The sequence below is a fragment of the Pezoporus flaviventris genome, unplaced genomic scaffold (genome assembly GCF_033815535.1).
Source record: "Pezoporus flaviventris isolate CSIRO_AGI_PZ_B2104156 unplaced genomic scaffold, CSIRO_AGI_Pfla_v1 ptg000037l, whole genome shotgun sequence".
Classification (NCBI taxonomy): domain Eukaryota; kingdom Metazoa; phylum Chordata; class Aves; order Psittaciformes; family Psittacidae; genus Pezoporus; species Pezoporus flaviventris.
In genome coordinates, this window is record NW_026892585.1 from 11,450,374 (window position 1) to 11,468,653 (window position 18,280).

At 42.8% G+C, this 18,280-nt stretch overlaps 3 protein-coding genes across 5 annotated transcripts in view; all 3 read left to right on the forward strand.

Moving 5' to 3' along the window:
* The window catches only part of VPS41 (VPS41 subunit of HOPS complex), a 222,880-nt gene that overhangs the window by 200,744 nt on the left and 3,856 nt on the right, over positions 1–18,280 (forward strand). The window lies entirely within an intron of this gene.
* The window catches only part of LOC133275011 (amphiphysin), a 107,781-nt gene that overhangs the window by 84,390 nt on the left and 5,111 nt on the right, over positions 1–18,280 (forward strand). The window contains exons 14-20 of one of the 3 annotated variants that reach the window (XM_061464692.1): positions 585–608; positions 3,207–3,239; positions 4,683–4,733; positions 6,763–6,885; positions 12,076–12,132; positions 16,059–16,208; positions 17,427–17,693. In XM_061464692.1, the coding sequence (XP_061320676.1) occupies positions 585–608; positions 3,207–3,239; positions 4,683–4,733; positions 6,763–6,885; positions 12,076–12,132; positions 16,059–16,208; positions 17,427–17,693 (705 nt within the window). The remainder of the gene's footprint in view (positions 1–584; positions 609–3,206; positions 3,240–4,682; positions 4,734–6,762; positions 6,886–12,075; positions 12,133–16,058; positions 16,209–17,426; positions 17,694–18,280) is intronic. The other 2 variants (XM_061464693.1, XM_061464694.1) reach the window with 2 other exon arrangements.
* Positions 618–3,198, forward strand: LOC133275012 (uncharacterized). The gene has a single exon (XM_061464695.1). It carries the CDS (start codon positions 818–820, stop codon positions 2,681–2,683), a length of 1,866 nt encoding a protein of 621 aa, XP_061320679.1. The 5' UTR covers positions 618–817; the 3' UTR covers positions 2,684–3,198.

Genomic DNA, 18,280 nt, shown 5'->3' on the forward strand with positions numbered 1-18,280 from the left:
ATCAGGGATAGTCAACCATTTACTGAGTTTCTCTTAATAGGCTGAATACAGAACAGTTGTTGATCTTGCTTGCAGCATTTGTATCTGCTCAAAGTGGCAGTGTACACAGCACTGTAAATGTCTCTGTGTGGCACAGGGTGATGGACAATTGAAGGAGCTGCATGTGCAGGGCCCTCTGCACTGCTTGCAGCGATGCCTTGGTGTAAATACAAGTAAACCCCACTGCCACTTTTGTTTCCTTCCTTGATCACTGTCTCCCAGAGCAACTCCTTTTTTCATTTGAGGTATAATAGGGTTTTTGTGGTCAAAATGTCAGTGGCTCACAGGGGAAAGCAAGGAGTGATAAATATTCATTACGCATGTAGATCTTTTATAATGTGATATGGAAGCTGGAAGCATGGCTTAAATTCAGGGGCCTGGCATTAGTCTCCTGTGGAGCAGCAAGAAAGGACCCGCCGCTCTTTCCCCACACCACTTTGGGACCTGCTGCTGGTTAGAGAAGTGCTAATTAATGAACTGCTGCTGTAACAAAGTACATCAGTTGTTCTTTCTGTGTTTTATACGTGTGATTTTCTTCTCTACAGACAAGCAGCGAATTGGTGCAGCCGGTAAGCAAACCTCCCCTCAAAATTGCAACCGCTCTACAGACATGCTTTAATCAGTGTGGTGTGATACATAGTTTTCTGGTTTTGTCTATCAGTGCTGCTCTTTTACATTGCAATCTATTGCCTCCAGATGTTGCAAACCACATAGCTTTTCCTAAAATGGCTTAATTTAGTCACTTGCATTCTTTAAATTAAAATTGCTTTAGTAAAATATGAATTTTGTGTTTTCTCATCAAGTCTGCCTTTATCTTTTTCATCTTGTGTTTTTTCTTTGCTTTTCTGTCTGCTTAAAGCCTGATTCTTCAAAAAGTCTTTCCCTGTGTAACCTGGTCATGGAGGAAGCCCCAAACAGTGGGTCATCAGAAGATATTAACAGAACTCAAACTGATCTAGGTTCACTCAACTGGGGCCTAGATGTTAGCACACCCATTGTCAGCCAGGAAATTACTGCAGGCGGTTCTTTGCTTTTCCCTGGGGCAGAGCAAACCTCAAGCGAATCCACGGGTACTCTGCCTGCTAGTGTTTGGCCTGCTGTAGAGAAGCAGGAGGATGCTGCTCCAGGGTCAGCGTCTGTAAACGAAAACCAGAGGACTTCACTGGAGGACCAGTTGGATGCCAGAAATGTCCCATGGGAAGATGTGGTGACCAATCAGCCTTTAGAGAACATAACCAGTTTTGAGACACCCATCCTGGGAACTGATAGCTTGTTGGATGAACCCCTCCCATGTGATGTGCAAAAGGCAGAGGAAGAGCGGGAGGAAGACGAGTGGGCAGGTGTCAAGCCAAGTGAAAAGGTAGAGACCAGAGCTGTTAACTACGAGGAGGTAGAAGGTACAGAGGAACTGGAAGAGCAAAGTTGCAAAACCAAGGGAAACAATGAGGGAGAACTTCATGAGGTTTTACCAAAATCAGATCTAGAGTTAGAAGGTAACGATGGGGATGCTGAGAGAGCTGGTGGTGCTAACCTAGAAAACCCCAGGGAAGAAGAATTCAAATGGGTCAATGTCATTAAGGAGAAAGATGGAGAAATACCATTGTTAAGCACAGGGCTGGAAGATGGGGACAAAATAGTAGTGGATAACTATAAAACTATAGAAAGCACTGGTGCTGAACCTGAGAGAGTCTTTGGTATCTGGGATCAGGACCACCAAAGGACATTTGCAGATGGTTTAGACCAAACTAACAGTGGTACTAGAGAGAGTACATCCATGGAGTGTATAAAAATGAGGGTACGTGTTGACCTAGAGGTAACTGACCACACAGAAAAGGACCTTACAGATACTGGAAACATTCTGTGTGATGCAGAATTCCTCAGTGCAGAAGAATCTGGTAAAGGAACTGAAGACAATAGCATCAGCCTCCTCACAAATGGTAGTGCTGCTGCTGCAGGTCAAGGTGCTGCTGAAAAAGAGTGGCCATTGCTGCCTGAGGCAGCTGATGCTGCTAGCAAAAGCTGTGGTAATCCTTGCCTAGGTAATGCAGAAGACCAAGTGACAGATAGGGCAGCAGCAGCAGTAGCTGAAGAGCATCCTAGTAGCAGTGGTGTTCCTGAAGCCTTGGAAATGGACCCCTGGCTGGCGAACTGGGATCCAACAGTTACTCATGATTCCTGGGGTTTTTCTAATGTGTCAGATGTCCAAGCCAATGGACTGGATAATTGGCCCTTTTTCCCCAAGGAGCAAGACTCAGAAGAAGGTAACTTGGAAAATGTTTGGTTAGGCATTAGTGATAAATGGTCTACACAAGACCTAGGAGGTACTGGTACCAGCTGGGGAGAAGTAGGTGCAAGCACAACCAATAGAATTCAGGAGACACCAGTAAAACAAGGCTTGCCTGGAGAGCAGGCAGGCATTAGCAATCCTGGACCAAGCAAGGATATAGCTAGACCCTTGGCTCTGTTTCAAATGGGAAATTCCAGAAATGCTAGCACCGAGAGTTCAACTAGTCCTAAAGACAATGAGACCAACAACTCAGATTTATCTGAAGATGAAATTGCTAACCGGAGATATGGATTGTTGTACCAGGAAATTGAGGCTGATAAAGAAGAGGTACCTACCCCAGTGTGTAGCCTAGTCTAGACAAAGAGTTCCTTAGGTCATGCATAACCTTGTCATATAAAAACTATCCATGTGTGTTTTTCCCACTGCCCCTCCTAAGCCCGTGCTATTCTTTTCTTTGGAAACTGCCATGCAACTGTTCATCCTGTGGTGCCCTTCAGCCATGCAGTGAAGCAGGCTGACAAAACTGCATTTCTAAACGGGGAATGAAGCTTTGAGCTGTGATGGCACATCGTGTCTCGCAGGGTTTGTGTCTTACCTGTAGAACTTTAAAAGCACCTAGTCCTTTTTGTTTTCTTGTTTTGTAGAGTCGCTTAAGTTACTCTGCTTTTTGGTTTCGTTGTTCTCTTTAAGCCTGTGACGCCTCTTATCAACTAGCACTGTCATCAAGTTTCTTGCTGCCTTACCCCTCATTTTATTCTTTTTTCCCTTTTTTCTTTTTAATGTCTGGCCTACATTTTTATTGTGCAGATAAAAATGTTTTGACTCCTGTTCTGCTTCAGTAAACACATGATAATTTGTTCTGATCTTCACTTCTACATAGGCATCCAGCACAGCGTTTAATGGATTTGCACAGGTAAGAAATAAACATGCTTTGAGATGTATTTTTCCTGTGCTGGTAGGAAGGGATTAGCACTGGCTGTACTTATTCAGGAAATGTGTTCTACAGACAAGCTGTACAACAGGGTCATACTGACACAGCTGTACAACAGGGTCATACTGACACAGCTGTACAACAGGGTCATACTGACGCCAGTCCAAACCCTGTCCTCAGAAATTATTCCTAGATATTACTGGAATGATGCTAATACTCTTGATACACTGAGCCTGGCTGAATTTAGTAGCAAAAATCTGACTACCTCAGTGGAACTGATTATTTACCTCCCTAGAGGACTGCTTTAGCTTTTCCTGATTGTGCTCTTTTGTGGCTTTGTCTCACAGTTCCAAACTCCTGTAAAGTGTGGGTTCCTCAGTTTCACGTGCTTTCAGCAACTCTGTGTATATATGAGTTTTGTTTCTGCATCTTAATTTTCATTGAAGATATATTTGAATCTGAAAGTTAAACCTTAATTATTCGTTTGTTGCCATGCTGGTGGTAAGACTCAGTTAGACATAACAGAGATACAGTGCATGAAGATACCATGTTTATGCTTCCATATTCCTTATTCTAGGGCTGTGCCAAGATCCCAAATTTCAGGTGGATAACCTGAGGCCTCATTAATTTCCAGCATCCTTTTAGAGACTGGCTCATCCACAGCACACCCTGTACTCCAGTTTTAAAAGCACCCAAAGAGGCTGAGCTTATACAAGGATGGAAATGAGTTTTCCAGTGCTTAATCATTCTGCTCCAGAGCATTTAAATTAGTGGATCAAAGGGGCAAAAAGCCAGGCAGAGAGCCACTGCTAATAATCAAGGCAAAATGTTTGCCCTGAGGGAATCAAAATCCGATGCCCCCACTGCAGTAGGAAAAGGATTTGGCCAGGGATATTTTGCAGATTAACTGGTTCTGAGTGAGTAAGAAGTTGGAAAACATCTCCATTCTTGTATCTTCTGAATGCAGGTAAAATTTTGCATCTATAATTACTTTACTAACTGAAGAAATAAAAGCCCAGCATCAAGAGGATGTGAAAAGATCTTAGAGTTAGTGTACTCCCCAGGCATGGGCACATGTAGTCTGCAAAAAGGATTCAGAGTTTTACTGCTTAGAAGTCCATTGTGTCTGAAGCAAAGCCCTTGCTATTCACATATATTAACTGAAGAGGGTTTCACTACCTTTAATAACATTGCACGGTTTAGAAACATCCAATGTATAACTGAAAAAGGAATGTCTTTAATATTAATAGTGCTTAACTAATAATAAGTATTAATATCTATTTAGATTATCTGTCATCTTACTCTATGTGAATTTACTTATGTGTTTACCTGAATGAACCATTAAAAAATCAGATCTTTGATAGACACCTGCAAACATCCTGACTCAAATATTTTTGCATCACTGTTTTTCATTTCTATATCTAGGATACCTCTGCATTTACAGTGCAATCAAATGAGAATGTGACGGAGCCTTTGGTAAGTGGTGGCTTTTGCTTCCTTTTTAAGTACCTTATAAAAACTGGCACCATTCCTCCTTTGTGCAAAGGTATTTTCTCCTTTTTGAGTTTTCCATCCTCTAAGTCACAAAACCTTAAGCTGGATGAGTTGGTGGGTGATGTTGTTGTTGTAAATCATTACTCACTGAAACAGTCTTGCACAAGGATAGCACAGAGAAAAAGAAAAGAAAACCAGGATATTCTAAGCTATATTAGCTTTTCAGAGGGGCAGTCAAACAGTTTGTTCATTTATTGCATGTAAGAAATTACAAGAACGAGTACTATGGTCCAGTGTACAGCAAGCAGATGATAGTAGCTGGTGGCTGTTTAAATGTCTGCAGTATTGTTATAGTTTTGTCCATTCTCCAGATATGAACAGTAGGCATGGTCCCCTTCTAAGGAGTGGAGAACCTTTCTGGACGTGATCATACTTGGGCAGTTTCTTAGTTTCTCTTACAGTCTTTGGTTAGCCTGGAGTAAGGATGTAGAATAGCAGCATTGCTGGGCGAGTGCTATAGCTACTTAATAGCAGCAGAGTGATGCTCAATATTATTTAATGTGGCTTTTGTATAATGCCTCTGGTGGTACTACCGGTAGCTGAATTGCGGTAACTAGTCTGAAGACTGCTTGTCAACAAGTGACTTTAAGAACATCAGTACAATCTGCATTATAGTGTTACCTGTGATTTTGAGCCTAAAAGTTTCTTCCAGCATTAAACCTCAGGAAACTCATTAATCATCTTACCTGGGATAAATATACTTTGTGTTTCTCATTTCAGTCCTATTTCTTCTTTGTGAAATTCCCTAGAGCTAGCATGAATACACTACACAGATTGATTTCTGCACAGCATGGTATAATATAATGAATGTTTCTTTATGCTGTGGCAAATCCTGAAGGTCTTGCTTAGGCAGACTTCCCTGTACCTCATTAAAACTCAGGCTGCTTAAGGAATATGTGAGGAAAAAAAGTGAGAGGCTATGGGATTCTTCCTGAAAAATACCATTGTGGAGAAGATTTTAGTGTCTTTAAGAGTTTTGCGGAAGCTCTCTCTTCATCACAGGAGACCTTCTAGCCAGCTGCCTGTTTATCAGCTGCAAAGCAGTTAAATAGCTTTTGAGCTTCATATTGTGCTGAACAATTTGTTCATGGCAAATTAATCTACTGGGGTTATTTTATCTGTTTGAGTCAGCTATCTTTATAAATGGAAAATGCTGAGCACAGCTTGCAGCTCTCCCCTTGTATGCATGTGTATTTGCAAAGTGATGTCTCCACTGGAGATCTCACTTTTGCTGTGAACTACTTTGCCACAGGACTGAACCTGTTGCAGGGCTGGTGATATCTGTTAGATCTTCTTGCTTTAAAAGCAAGCCTGGGCCACAATTTAAAAGGGTGGAATTCCCAATACAGGGTTGATAAATGGATGCATTGTAGCTGATTGAGAGCTCAAGAGGGAATGCATTTTAATTAGAAACCAGGGATGATTTTCACTGCTAGAATTCCAGCAGTCAGTGGTTGCCCTTGTTCATATAAAAACTGTTTGAGTCTCTGTTAATTGCTTCTTATCTTCACTGGAGGAGGGGCTATATTGTCTGAGAACAGGCAGACCTAGGGAATAGGGGGCAATGTAAAGAACTTACATTTGAAGCCCACAGTTGGTGCACATGAGTGCCATTTTCAGCTTCTGGCCTTACCATCAGTTTCTAGAGAATTTGAGTGCCTTCTCCCCAGTTCCCTCACTCCTTTCTGTAACACAGGAAGCTGTTGTGTTCTTTCTGTGTGAGGGAGGCATGTAGGACTGGCTCAGTTTACATATCGAACACCGAGGATGAAAATGCCCTTTAGATGCTGTCAGGCCAAACATGGTTGTCTTCTCCCTGGCAAAGCCCAGTGAGATTGAGCCTGAAGCAGCATTGTGCCAGGCACAGTTCCCATTCCCCTCCTCCCTCTCCATTATAATGTACTTCTCAACAATTTTTCCACTGTTTACTTAAAAATCCATAAAACAAAAGACTGAGGCTGAAGAAGCTCCACCTGGGGAACCCAAGGTTGAGGAAACCCCTGCTGCTGCTGCTGCTGGTGTGGAGAAGGAGGCTGTCCCTGCTGAGCCTGCCGAGCCAGCAGAGCAGGCTGTGGTGAGTGACCTGTCCCCCATGCCACCTCCTGAGCCTCATCCGAGCCACCTTCCATCATGGTGGATGTGTCTGCTGCATTTCAGCCACCCTTTCCATCATCACCATGCATCCATGGCTGGTTTCCCCAGCACCAGGCTGTGTCACAGCATGCCTCTCCAGCACGCATCTTCCTATCCACCCTAAAGTGTAATCCTCTTGTGTTTGGCATTTTAGACTGAAGTTTGGCTGAGTGGTTGTGGTTTCACAGATTGTTTGATTCCAGATGAACTTCAAAAGGAGAAAGAATTGATGCCATGTTTAGATGACTTTATTAGCAGTTTTCTCATTTCAAGCTGAGCACTAAGCCAGTGTACATATTGTGTGGTCCTTGCTAAAGCATGAAAATACCAGAAAAAAGCAATTGTAATGTAAGTTATCTACAAGATTCATGGTTTTAGAAGCCAGCCATGATCTGAAGAGGGAACTCCATTATCAGTTTGGAGATCTTTACATGTCAGCATTCAGGAGAAAGCCCTGTGGCCTATGGAGACCAGGCTCTCCCCTTTCCTGTGTGGTTTCTTTTCAGTTGATATAAATCACAGCAATAACTTGTCAACTCCATAGTAAGGCAAAGAATGAAACTGCCTGTCTGAGGCACATTGTTTTGTCAAACTCTTGTCCAGAATGCCTCGTGTCTAGTCAGAGTAAATCTGATAGTTTGGAATAAAGGAGGAGGGAGGGAAGGTGGAGAGACAAGGGAGGGGAAATCAGTCATTGGGTTGGAGCTCTCCTCTTCCCCTGAGTGAATGGCAGGGAATAATGTGGAACAACAAATATTAATGAAGCTGAAAAGATTATTTCTAGATGGCTTTATTCTACTCATCTGTAAGGATTTAAGGAAGAAAAAAAGTTGGGGTTTGTTTTTTTTGTCTGCTAGTTTTGCTGGGGTTTTCTTAATTTCTTTTGAAATAAGAAGTTGTCCTTGCTAATTTGGGAAAATAAGCTAAAAGTGTTGATTTTAAACTGTCTGAAATGGAGTCATTCTGCATTTGGCTCTGGGGGGCTGTTATTTCAGGAAGAGCTTTCCAGGACTTGCAGAGAAGAATTTTGGAAGATTAGGATTAATGACAAGTAAGATCAAAGCTAAGGAAAGTACAGAGTTGCAAAGGATGAGAGCATGTCATTTCTCGACAGCTCTGCATTCGTTTGCTTCAAAAGTGGCAGTTTACTTTAAAAGTGGACTTGTAAAATATTGATAGCTTCTTTCTGGGAATCTTTATGCAAGTTTGGTAACTTCCAGATTGGAGTGACAGCCCCTAAGCAGTTTAATTTTTCTGTGGTAGGTTTCCTGTCACATCCCATTAATCCAGGAAGTTTATGGTATGCAGTCTTCACTGGGGGAGCTTCACAGTAAATATTGTGGTAGGGTTTTCATTTAAATTAGGGAGGGAATGGTCCAGGGGGTAGGGTACCACTTGCAGGACAGGGAGTTCTGTATTCAGTTACTTGCTGTTTCCTACTCTGCCTGAGCAAGATTGCCAACTTCATTATGAGAGCTCATCAGAATTGCTGCCTGAGATCTCATTACGTATTTTTGTCTTGATCCTTCAGGTCTCAAATGCCATAGAATGAACAAAGTTTTTATTAATAGCTGTCAACAGCTGATCCTATCTGGGGAGGGGATAAAGTGTTTGGCAATTAGGACAGAATGACCATGTGCACCAACAGAAGTCAACCATGGCAAAAAGTCCTTGCCTGGACTTCTGCACACTGAAACAGTCGTTTCCCTATTTCCATAGCAGCTGTAAAACCCCAAGGGCACAGTCTGAAGGATATAATGCATTAACTTATTTCTATAAATGCATTAATTCTTTTTCAAATAATGTGTCCTATGTTTAGCAGTAGCAGTCAATTTTTCTCCTTCGTGGTAGCCGATGCAGTGCTGTGTTTTGACTTTCAGCCTGGGAACAGTGCTGATAATACCAATGTTTTCAGTTGTTGTTAAGTGATGTTTACCCTGACCAAGGACTTTGTGAGGCTCATGCTCCGCCAGGGAGGAGGGGAAGCTGGGAGGAAGCAGAGACAGGACACCTGACCCAAACTGACCAAAGAGGTATTCCATACCACAGCACGTCATGCCCGGGAGGTAACTGGGAGTTACCCGGAAGGGCTGGGGGACTGTGGGGTTGGGTGAGGTATGGGCTGGTGCTTGGTCAGGCTGGGGGGGGCGAGTTATCAGTCAGTTGGTGGTGAGGTGTTGTGTTCTCTTCCCTTGTTATTTCCTCTATCATCGTTATTATTACTGGTGGTAGCAGTAGTGATTTGTGTTAAACCTCAGTTACTTAAACTGTTGTTATCTCAACCTGGGGGAGTTGCATTCTTTCGATTCTCCTCTCTGTCCCTCCGGGAGAAGGGGAGGGCAAGAAGACGGGGAGTGAGTGAACGAGCTGCCTGACTGGTTTTAAACCACAACATAATGCTACACCTCTCACTACATCAGTTTCTCACATTCAAACAAAGGCAACATGAGGATGTTATAATGAAGTGAAAGCTTATGAAATCTTGTTATTTCCCTTTCTTCTTCTCCTACATGTAAGACAGAGAGAGTTGAGAGCACTGCTCAGAGATCAGCTTTTTGGCTTCCATTATGCTCATTAGTTTGGAAAGAGCCTTTCAGTGCTTTGGATCTGATGCATGCCTGGACTCTGATGTTCTTCCATCAAAGCAGACACTCGGCTGAATATTGTGGTTTTCAAAGCTGTGTATAAGCAGATACAAAACTACGTCCTGACAAACTCTTTGTAGACACTGAACAAGTACAGCAGAAGCCAGGAAACACCCTGCACTTTTGGGGTTATCTAATTATGGTTGAATCCCATTGTATGTGCAAATCGCGGTGTCCATATAGTGGAATGTCCAAATGGTGGAATGTATTGTTTGGCAGAGCAATACAGTGGTCAAATACAGAGGAGCCACCGACTGCATCCTAATTCTGAGTGTGCAGCTAAGTGCAGGTGTGAAGTTGGAGGATGAGGCCATTAAAAATATATGGCTTTAGTGAACAGGAGGGAACTGGTGTAGGATGGTGTCATTCTGTTGAAGTCTGCAGAAGCATATTTTTCTCACTTGATGGAACAAGGGTGTTACTTTACTGAGGTGTTAGTGCAGCCATCCTTTTTACTAGGCCTTCATGCCCTAAAATTGGTACAGTTCGTGCTTCCGTGCCTCTCTTCTCCACCCCACCATTCACAAAATCCCAACTTCCAGCTAACCAAAAATGCAAAAGCAAAATGCTACTAATCTGACTAGACAAATTGGGAAGTCCGGAGCTTTGGGAAGCAAGGATAGCTCTTGTTACTTTCCTCTTTCCCACCAAAACTGTGTTTCCAGTGTGAGGAAAACAGGCCTCATTTAAAAATATGTATATGTATATACTAGATTCTTCTGCAAAGAGTTACAAAGTTGGGCTGTTGGGATTCAGAATATTGCCAGGGTAATAGTAAGAGAAGGGCAGAGGCTGTCATGTTCCAGGCTATAAGGTGCAGGATGATGCTCATTTCTGAAGGCAAACTGACTTGTAAATGCAGCTGATAGCAGAAGTTCAGCACTTTTTAATAGTAGAAGTAGGGAAAGCATCTATCTACTGACTTGCAGTTGGACATAAAGCTTTTACAGGCAATAGAAACATTTGTGTATACCTCTTCTGTAGAAGAAACAAGGAAAACAGTGAGACTTCTGTGTGTGGCTGTGTGCATCACAAGGGTCAGAAATAGGTGTATTTTGCTGTTGATATTTGGGTTTTTCCTATTTAAGACTCTCTATACTCCCCTCAGACTTAATATAAAATGGAAGACTCCATGGCAGAGGCATGGCAGGGCCAAGAAGAATTGGTCATTAAAAGAGAAGGTTATATAACACTGTAATTTTAATGGGATAAGGCTGTGAGAGGTTTCTATGGTAACACAGCTGTCAGCGTCTGCCTTGCCCCAGCATCTGGACATGTTTGGGGCTTATGAGGTGACCGCAGGCAATACTAGAAGATTAGATTAGGAAAGACATGAGTGGCATGAAGTTTGGATGTAACTCAGCATCCTTCCAGCACAGAAGAAACAGGCAGCCATTTCACTTGAAACTGAAAACTTACAACAGAAAATTTGGTGTGACAGGTTTGGGTGTGTGAAGGCCGTTAGTACTTGAGGTCTCCTAATTTCTGATTGCCAAAGCAGATGGTCCAGTCTACCATGCCCTCACATACATTTGCATCATTTGTCTTCACCCTTACAGCTCTTTGGGAAAGTTTGATCTAGCTGTGTATGCAAACAGCCTCAAAATTTAATAGCAAAGTGGATTTCCTTCACAGGGCTTGGATTTGTTTTTCCTCAGCAGGCTGTCTGTAGAAACAGCCTGTGTCCTCAGTTCAACCTGAACAGAAAGAAGCATGTCCAACTGTTCCAAACCAGGCCTGAATTCACCCACATAGAAATTTAGCAATTTAGCAACTACAGAACTGTAGAAAAGGACCTAGTGTTAGATGGCATCTGTGCTGTAAACAGTACTGTTTGGGGAGCGCCTGTTATTATTCAGTGTACTTAATCCCTTGAACACCTCAGTGGGTGTCAGATTTGGAACACCACTGACACATGTCTAATTCCTTAAATGTCAGGCACCTGCTGCACGTACCACTGCATATGGACCTAGAGAAGGGTGATTCTGCAAAAAAATGATGAATTTTGTGACCCACCTCTTTTGAACAGCCCCTTTAAATGAGTTGCAGTCCAACATGAGTGGAAGAAGTAAGTGCTTTAGAAAGTTTACCTTGAAGCTCTGGTGAGTTGCAGGGGCAGCAACAGGTTATAATGGGAACATTTGGAGTCTTGGGTGGGAGAAGTTTGAGGGTGCTGGAAACCACAGGGTCAGCAGTGGGTTGTGGGGTGTTACTAAACAGCTCTTTGAAGTTGATGCTGCCGCTGCTAATAACGTATGTAAAAGGTTTTATTTGTTGGCTTTTAGCCTGTAAGTACTTTTATTTCAGCTTATATGTGGCACCAAGAATCTTTCTGCTTGCCATATACTATCCCTTTTAGTTCCAGCCATTCATTTCATTGCATCCCATACATGCTGTGCTTCTATTAAGCTTGCTTAATAACCAATTTCTCTGCAGCTATTGCCTCAGCGTGAATAAGGTGATGACCATATTTCCTCTTTATACAGGACAGTGTCGAGGCAGGGGATAAGGAGACAACTGGAGTTGCTGAGAAAGAAAGCGAGGTACATGTGAACAGCCTTGAGGCTGTGGTTGTGCTTTAATATCTTCAAGAGAATCATGGTGAAGAATACAGTTGTCATTTGCACATCATCAGTATGCAGGCCAACATGATGCAGCTGTGGTATCTGTTGTAACACTGCACAGATATATCTTTATCTGTGGTATATATTCTAACACCAGAGCATCCCTCATTCAATGCAGCACCTGCCTTAGAAACTGTCTGTTGTAGCAGTACAGTGATAAGTATATTCAGGGCAGCAAACAAAGCAGCTTCATGGTTGAAGGAGGTATAAATCTGTTTCCATTGACATTTGGAAATATATTGCATAGAATCCCAGTAGCTTTTACTAGCACAATGTACCCTAAACTAAAACAGATATTTGAAAATAATCAAGTTAAAAGCTTGTTTGCTAAAGCACAAAGCCAGCATCGAATTAGATATAGTTAAAATCAAATTACAAAGCAACTGAAAAGCTCAGTGACATACATTAAGCTGTGCATGTGTAGACTTGATTGATTATATTTTGCTTATAATTTTCCAGAGGTGATAAAACTACTTCCTGTGAATCCTTCTATACTAAAGTGAAATAATAATGCTTTCAAACATGCAGAGGGCACAGCACAAGAGGAACGGCTTCATATTAAATGCAGGGATAGAAGCAGGGACTGGGAAACATTGGAACTCCTAGTTACAATCCTTACTTACTCCTTAATCCCTTAGGATTCCTATCTGGAGGTGCTGACAACCTCCTTTTTTTGTTGTCACTCATTTTGGTGTCACAGTGTATAGAAAAGGATTGTGTGCTGGTCACCATTTGCTTAAGCTTCAAAACATAGTTAAGTCCAGCTGCCCAAGCTTAGGTTTGTTACCCTGCTATAAAACAGCAGTAGCTCTGCCAGAGTTGAGGATATGTCTGTGGCTCACTGGGAAGTGAGTTTGGGACTCACTGGTGTCTTACACCTTACCAGTACTGCCACACAGCACAGAAACCAGTGGAATAGCAAGAAAGTACAGGATGGGAATGGTAGATCAAGCCCAGCTCAGTTTCAACACAGTGCAAGTGTGTGTTACGTTGCTCCTCAGTGTAGCTTGTCGCTCCCAAGATAGTCTGGTCCAAGAGCAACATGCAAGAAATCTGTGCTCTTGTGAGCACTAAGGCCAAGTCTTTGAAATATTTCTTCTTTTTTCTAATATATCTTGTCCTTATATAGCTAAGGTCTCTTACCTGGTAAGTTTGACCCTGTGTTCAATTTAAAATCACAAAATCACTGTATGCCGGAGAGCTGCCATAAGAGATTAGGCTATTTGCTAAGCTGATATCTGGTCTCCAGTGGAGAATGATCCCTTTGATACTGTAACTTGCACAATCAATTCTTAAGTAGCACCCCAAAAGTCTTCCAAAACTTTGCAAGCAATTGATGTATTCCTTAAAGCATGATGATCAGTTCCTCTTGATATTATATTAACTAGCTTAGCTTTGATTGTAACCAGCTGCCACAAAAACTACCCAGGTTCTTTCTGGGGTGAGATCCTCAGCTCTGGAAAAGCAGCATCGCCGAGGGAGCTCCTCTGGCAGACCTTTCCTTCTTCTCTGCCTGGGTTCATTCTTGCTTCCAGATCCATGGCATTATGTTGAGCTGCCAGCACTGTTAACGAGAGGAGAATGCAACCACCTGAATCGGCTGCACCCTGGGTAAAGCAACATCCACTTCTGCTGCAATTAAAGCAGTCAAGTGGCTCTTCTTTCACAGCCCTCATTATACTGGATGACCCTTTCTTTGTGGTTGGTATAATGGGACAACTGTCCAAATGTCAGTAATGCTGCTAGAGATAGTTAATTTGGAACACTATTAGACTGTCTGGTATCATTGATGACCTATGGAAAAGAGATTTGTAGGATGGGCTTTACATGAAGTAAGGTAATACAGGTAACTATCTGCGAGTATGTGGTTTGCCATGGCAAGGCGTGAATTCAGTGGCATGAACCTCCCTCTTTCTTTTCCCTACTATTCAAATATGTTTGAGGCTGGTAGTGAGGTTCATTCTGTGTTACCCCACATGTGTTCTTGTGAAAGCTTTTTTTAATCATCTAGCTTGCATTGAGTTTGTACTCTAAGCCACAAGAACAAATGATTAGGCAGTTGTGAGCTGGGGTATACATTCAGCGGCTCATGGCTACAGGCTGTGACAGCATCACCCTTTCGCTGCAGGGCATTTGAGAGCTGCTTCATGTAAATTAGTATTCTCCTCCTCAGTGAAATAAAATGGGCTGTACAAGTCCAATAAATAGAAAAGTAGTGCTGATCCTAATCACAACAGACAGTGAGATCAATTTCTGCAGGATGCTATTAGAAGTGCACGGTATAAAATCAATCTGATACGCACACTGTTTCCCCTCTTTCCTACTAGCTGCTTCCAGGGCTTTTGCACTCATCTTTTATTTGGATATCTTCTTGGTCAAGGCTGCTAGAATTGGCAATACTAGCAGTGGCAAGCTTGCTCGCCTTGCAAGTCATCAGTGAGGATTTCAACGTCTGCCTATGTCGTTTGATCTTACTTCTTTTTATAATAGGGCATTCTTTGTCAGCAGCATTTTCAATTTAAGCTAAAGCTTCTCCAGTGATTTCTACAAAGCCCTTCAGTATTTTCTGCCTCCAGGACCCCAGAAGAATTTCTTTATCGTGTCAATTAATAGTAATGAATAGGAATAGTGCAGAATGTTAGATACTGCTGAAAAACAATGCCTGAAGAGTGCCTGTGGACAGTTAATTACAAGTACATCAAGTTGAGTTCAGGTAGCTGAATTAGCCTCATCTGTGGAAGAAAGATCAAACTGAGGAAACAAAGAGTATGAGGCTGTTAACTGGAGATCAAAGCTATTTCTGCTAACTAGCTTCACATGGGTACCTAGCAAACTGTTTTACTTTAGTGTTTTTACTTTATCCTGATGCTGTCATACATTAAAGATACCCTGTTGAAATTAGTTGGATTAACAGAATGAGTTTTATCATTTACCTTCCACCTTCCATCCCTTAAGGTTAACCCACTCTGTATATCCAATACACTAATGCAAGAATATACAGGTATGTACCAAGATCAGTGTTAGCGTGATACCTAAATTACACCAATAGTCTCTGCTGGATGAAGGATTCAACACTAGTCTATAGGCAGGTACATTTCTATCCACATTTCAAGAACTGGAACAACTAACTGCATTTACTTTTCAATAGAGACCAATCACAAACAGTTCAGTCTCATCCAGACTGAATGGGCTTTTATGTATGTTTCTGTTGTTTATCCTGACCTAGCTATGGATCTTTACAGTTGCATTTTTTTTCTAATATCTGATGGAATCTGAAGATTTCTGACCTTTATCCAGCTGTAGAATATATTTGCTTCTGCTGCTATAGCCCAGTTTGCCACTCTTTCTATTAGAAAAGAAGTAAGGAAGTATTTTTGAAGCCATCCCAGGTTTAGAGGTAGGTGGCAGTAGCTGGAGAACACTTGGAGCCTCTTCCTGAGAACAGACTCCACTATCAGGGTCTTGTGGACCCCTGGGCTGCTTGCAAGCTCCTCCTTCTCAGCAGAAGCCTGTGGTGAATTTCTTATACCATACAGCTTGAAGGCAAGAGAAGGAAAGAACACTAGAGCCTTGGCAAACTGTTACTGCAGTAACACCGCAGGACTGTGCCAAGAGCTTTCTAGTGGGGTTTCATAGATGTGCCTTCCCCAGCTGTTATCGGCTTCCTCGCACAAGCTTGACCCTGGCGCTTTCTCTCTCCCACAGCCTGGGAGGAACCCCAGTGAAACCAAGGCCATGGGTTGGCATCACCCCGGGAAGTCACAGAGCGGAGGCTGGTCCATGGTGTCTCCAGCAGATATCCAGAACTCACACCCTGAAGGGTCCCTCTCTTCTGTTGGTTGTAGGTGGTACCTGCTGCCGAGGGGGCTGTGGAAGCAGAAGGCGGTGCGGCTGTGGCAGCAGGAGCTGGTGATGGTGTTGCTACCACTGAGCAGGAGGGTGTTGCTGAAGGTGACAGACCTCAGGGAGAGGAAAGGGAGGCTGATGTGTCTCAGGTAACTCGTGTCAGCGCATGGGGAAGTTTGTTACGGGGATCAGGACAGATTCAGCTGCCCAAAGGAGCTGAGGCTGTTGGAGCTCTGAGCCCCCAAGTCCAAAAAGTGGCAAGGCTGAGGTTCTACTGGGTTAGCCTTGGGAGAGGCCCACACAGTGTACCCCTTCTTGTGAGGGTTGTGCCCACCTTTCTGCCCCTATGCTCCCCTGGGCTTATGGAAATGGGGCTTGATGGCTCCTGTGAGGGGCCTAGAAGCAGCATGGGCAGGATATTGTTCCTGCTGTAGTCTCTCTGTGCTCCTCTGTGGAGGCAAGCTTTACCACATAACCGAACAGGGCTGTCTGGTGAAATAGGCAGAGAAAGTAATGATTTTTTTCCTGCCTCCTGGCACCATGTGCTATCAATAGCATTACTTTGTTTTACGTAAATTGTGGTGGTCAAGCCATGTATCTGCATCTGGCCTGCTGCCTTTTCTTCTGCAATCTCTGAGGAGCTGGGGAGCAGCTCCTAGAGCAAACTCTGCAGCTGGGCAGCCAGTTGCCACCTCTGTTACTGCATGTTGTATTTCTGCTCGTAGTAGGATGGTCTGGCAGAGGATTGGTGAACACATTCTTTTCAGGTTGGATGCTCCAGCAAGTTTCATTAACTGCTTTTTGCCCCAAACTTCATTATTGGCCAGATGCTACCTACTTAGCCTTTTTTGCTTTCTCTGCTCTCGGTTACATTGCTGTAAACCAGGATAAATCTCATTCAGCCAAAGAAAAAGGTCATGTTTCCTTCTTTCATCACTTTTGTCTCACTATCACCCTGCTGACTTGAATTCCCAAAGAACTATAGGATGGTGACTCTTGGAACTCGTGGCTTTACCCAAATCCACCCACAGTTAAGAAAGAGCAGACTGGAGGAGAAAGGTCTGTTAATTTCAATGCACATTGAAAATGACATCCCAAACTATCTGCAGAGCATTTTTATTATTTACTGCATTGATTTGCGGTAACGTAAAAAGTAGACCCAGGAGGATGAAATGGAACAGTAAAAACAGGGAAGGGGTTACTCATTTATATTCTTGCACAAGTACTGTTGTTTTCTTAATGTAGAAAGAAAAGGAAGAGAAGGAAATCTCCATTCTCATATATGCCCTTTGCAGTAGACAAACAATTGTGGTTTGCTGTTTGAGATAAAGTACTGAATACACTCGGTTTGGTTTTGTTTTTCCCAGGAAAAGGTCAGCAGCATCCCTTCAGTAGTAATAGAGCCAGCATCAAACAATGAGGGGGAGGGAGAAGAACACGAAGCCGTCATGAACGATTCCAAAGATGCTGCAGCGGAGATGGGCACTCAGGGCACTGACGTCTCTTCCAGTGAAACTTCCCAGGCTGGAACTGAGGAGAAACCTGCAGAAGAAATCCAGGCTGCACCTTCTCAGGATCAGCCTGTTCCAGCAGAAGACGCAGCTTCTGCAATGCCACCCGGCTTTCTCTTTAAGGTCTGCTTCTTCATTCTTCTTGTAGACATGCACTCAGATCTAGCTTCTGTGGACGTGTCTGTCTGTGCAGGTAGTGTGATGACTTCTTGAGGCTGAAGGATGCTTAGTTTAACAGCCAGACACATGCACACACAAATACACACAGGCACAACTTTAATAGTGTATTGTTGCTTTGTATGTGAATTCTGAGATGACACGTTTTCTGCACACTGTTGTTGTGGTGCATATCCTTACGTAGCTGTAAGACTCACTGAAGTACAAGAACTCCTTTATCTCACCAAATTGCTACTGAAAATTCATACACTGAGTAAAAGCAGACTGCCAGAGTTAGTCAGCAATATTTTATGATAGATGCCAATGATATATCTAATATACTAACAATATACTTGATCTTTAAGGTCCCTTCCCACCCAAACCATCCTGTGATTCTATGAATATTAAATATTGGCATTTTTCTGGCCTGAAAATCAATAGTGGAAGTTCTCTTTATGTTGGAACCCATGGGACTTCTACAGTTGATGGTTATAAAGCCAAAATGTCATTCCCTGACTTCAGTAATATTATAGTTATAACTGTTAGGGAAATCA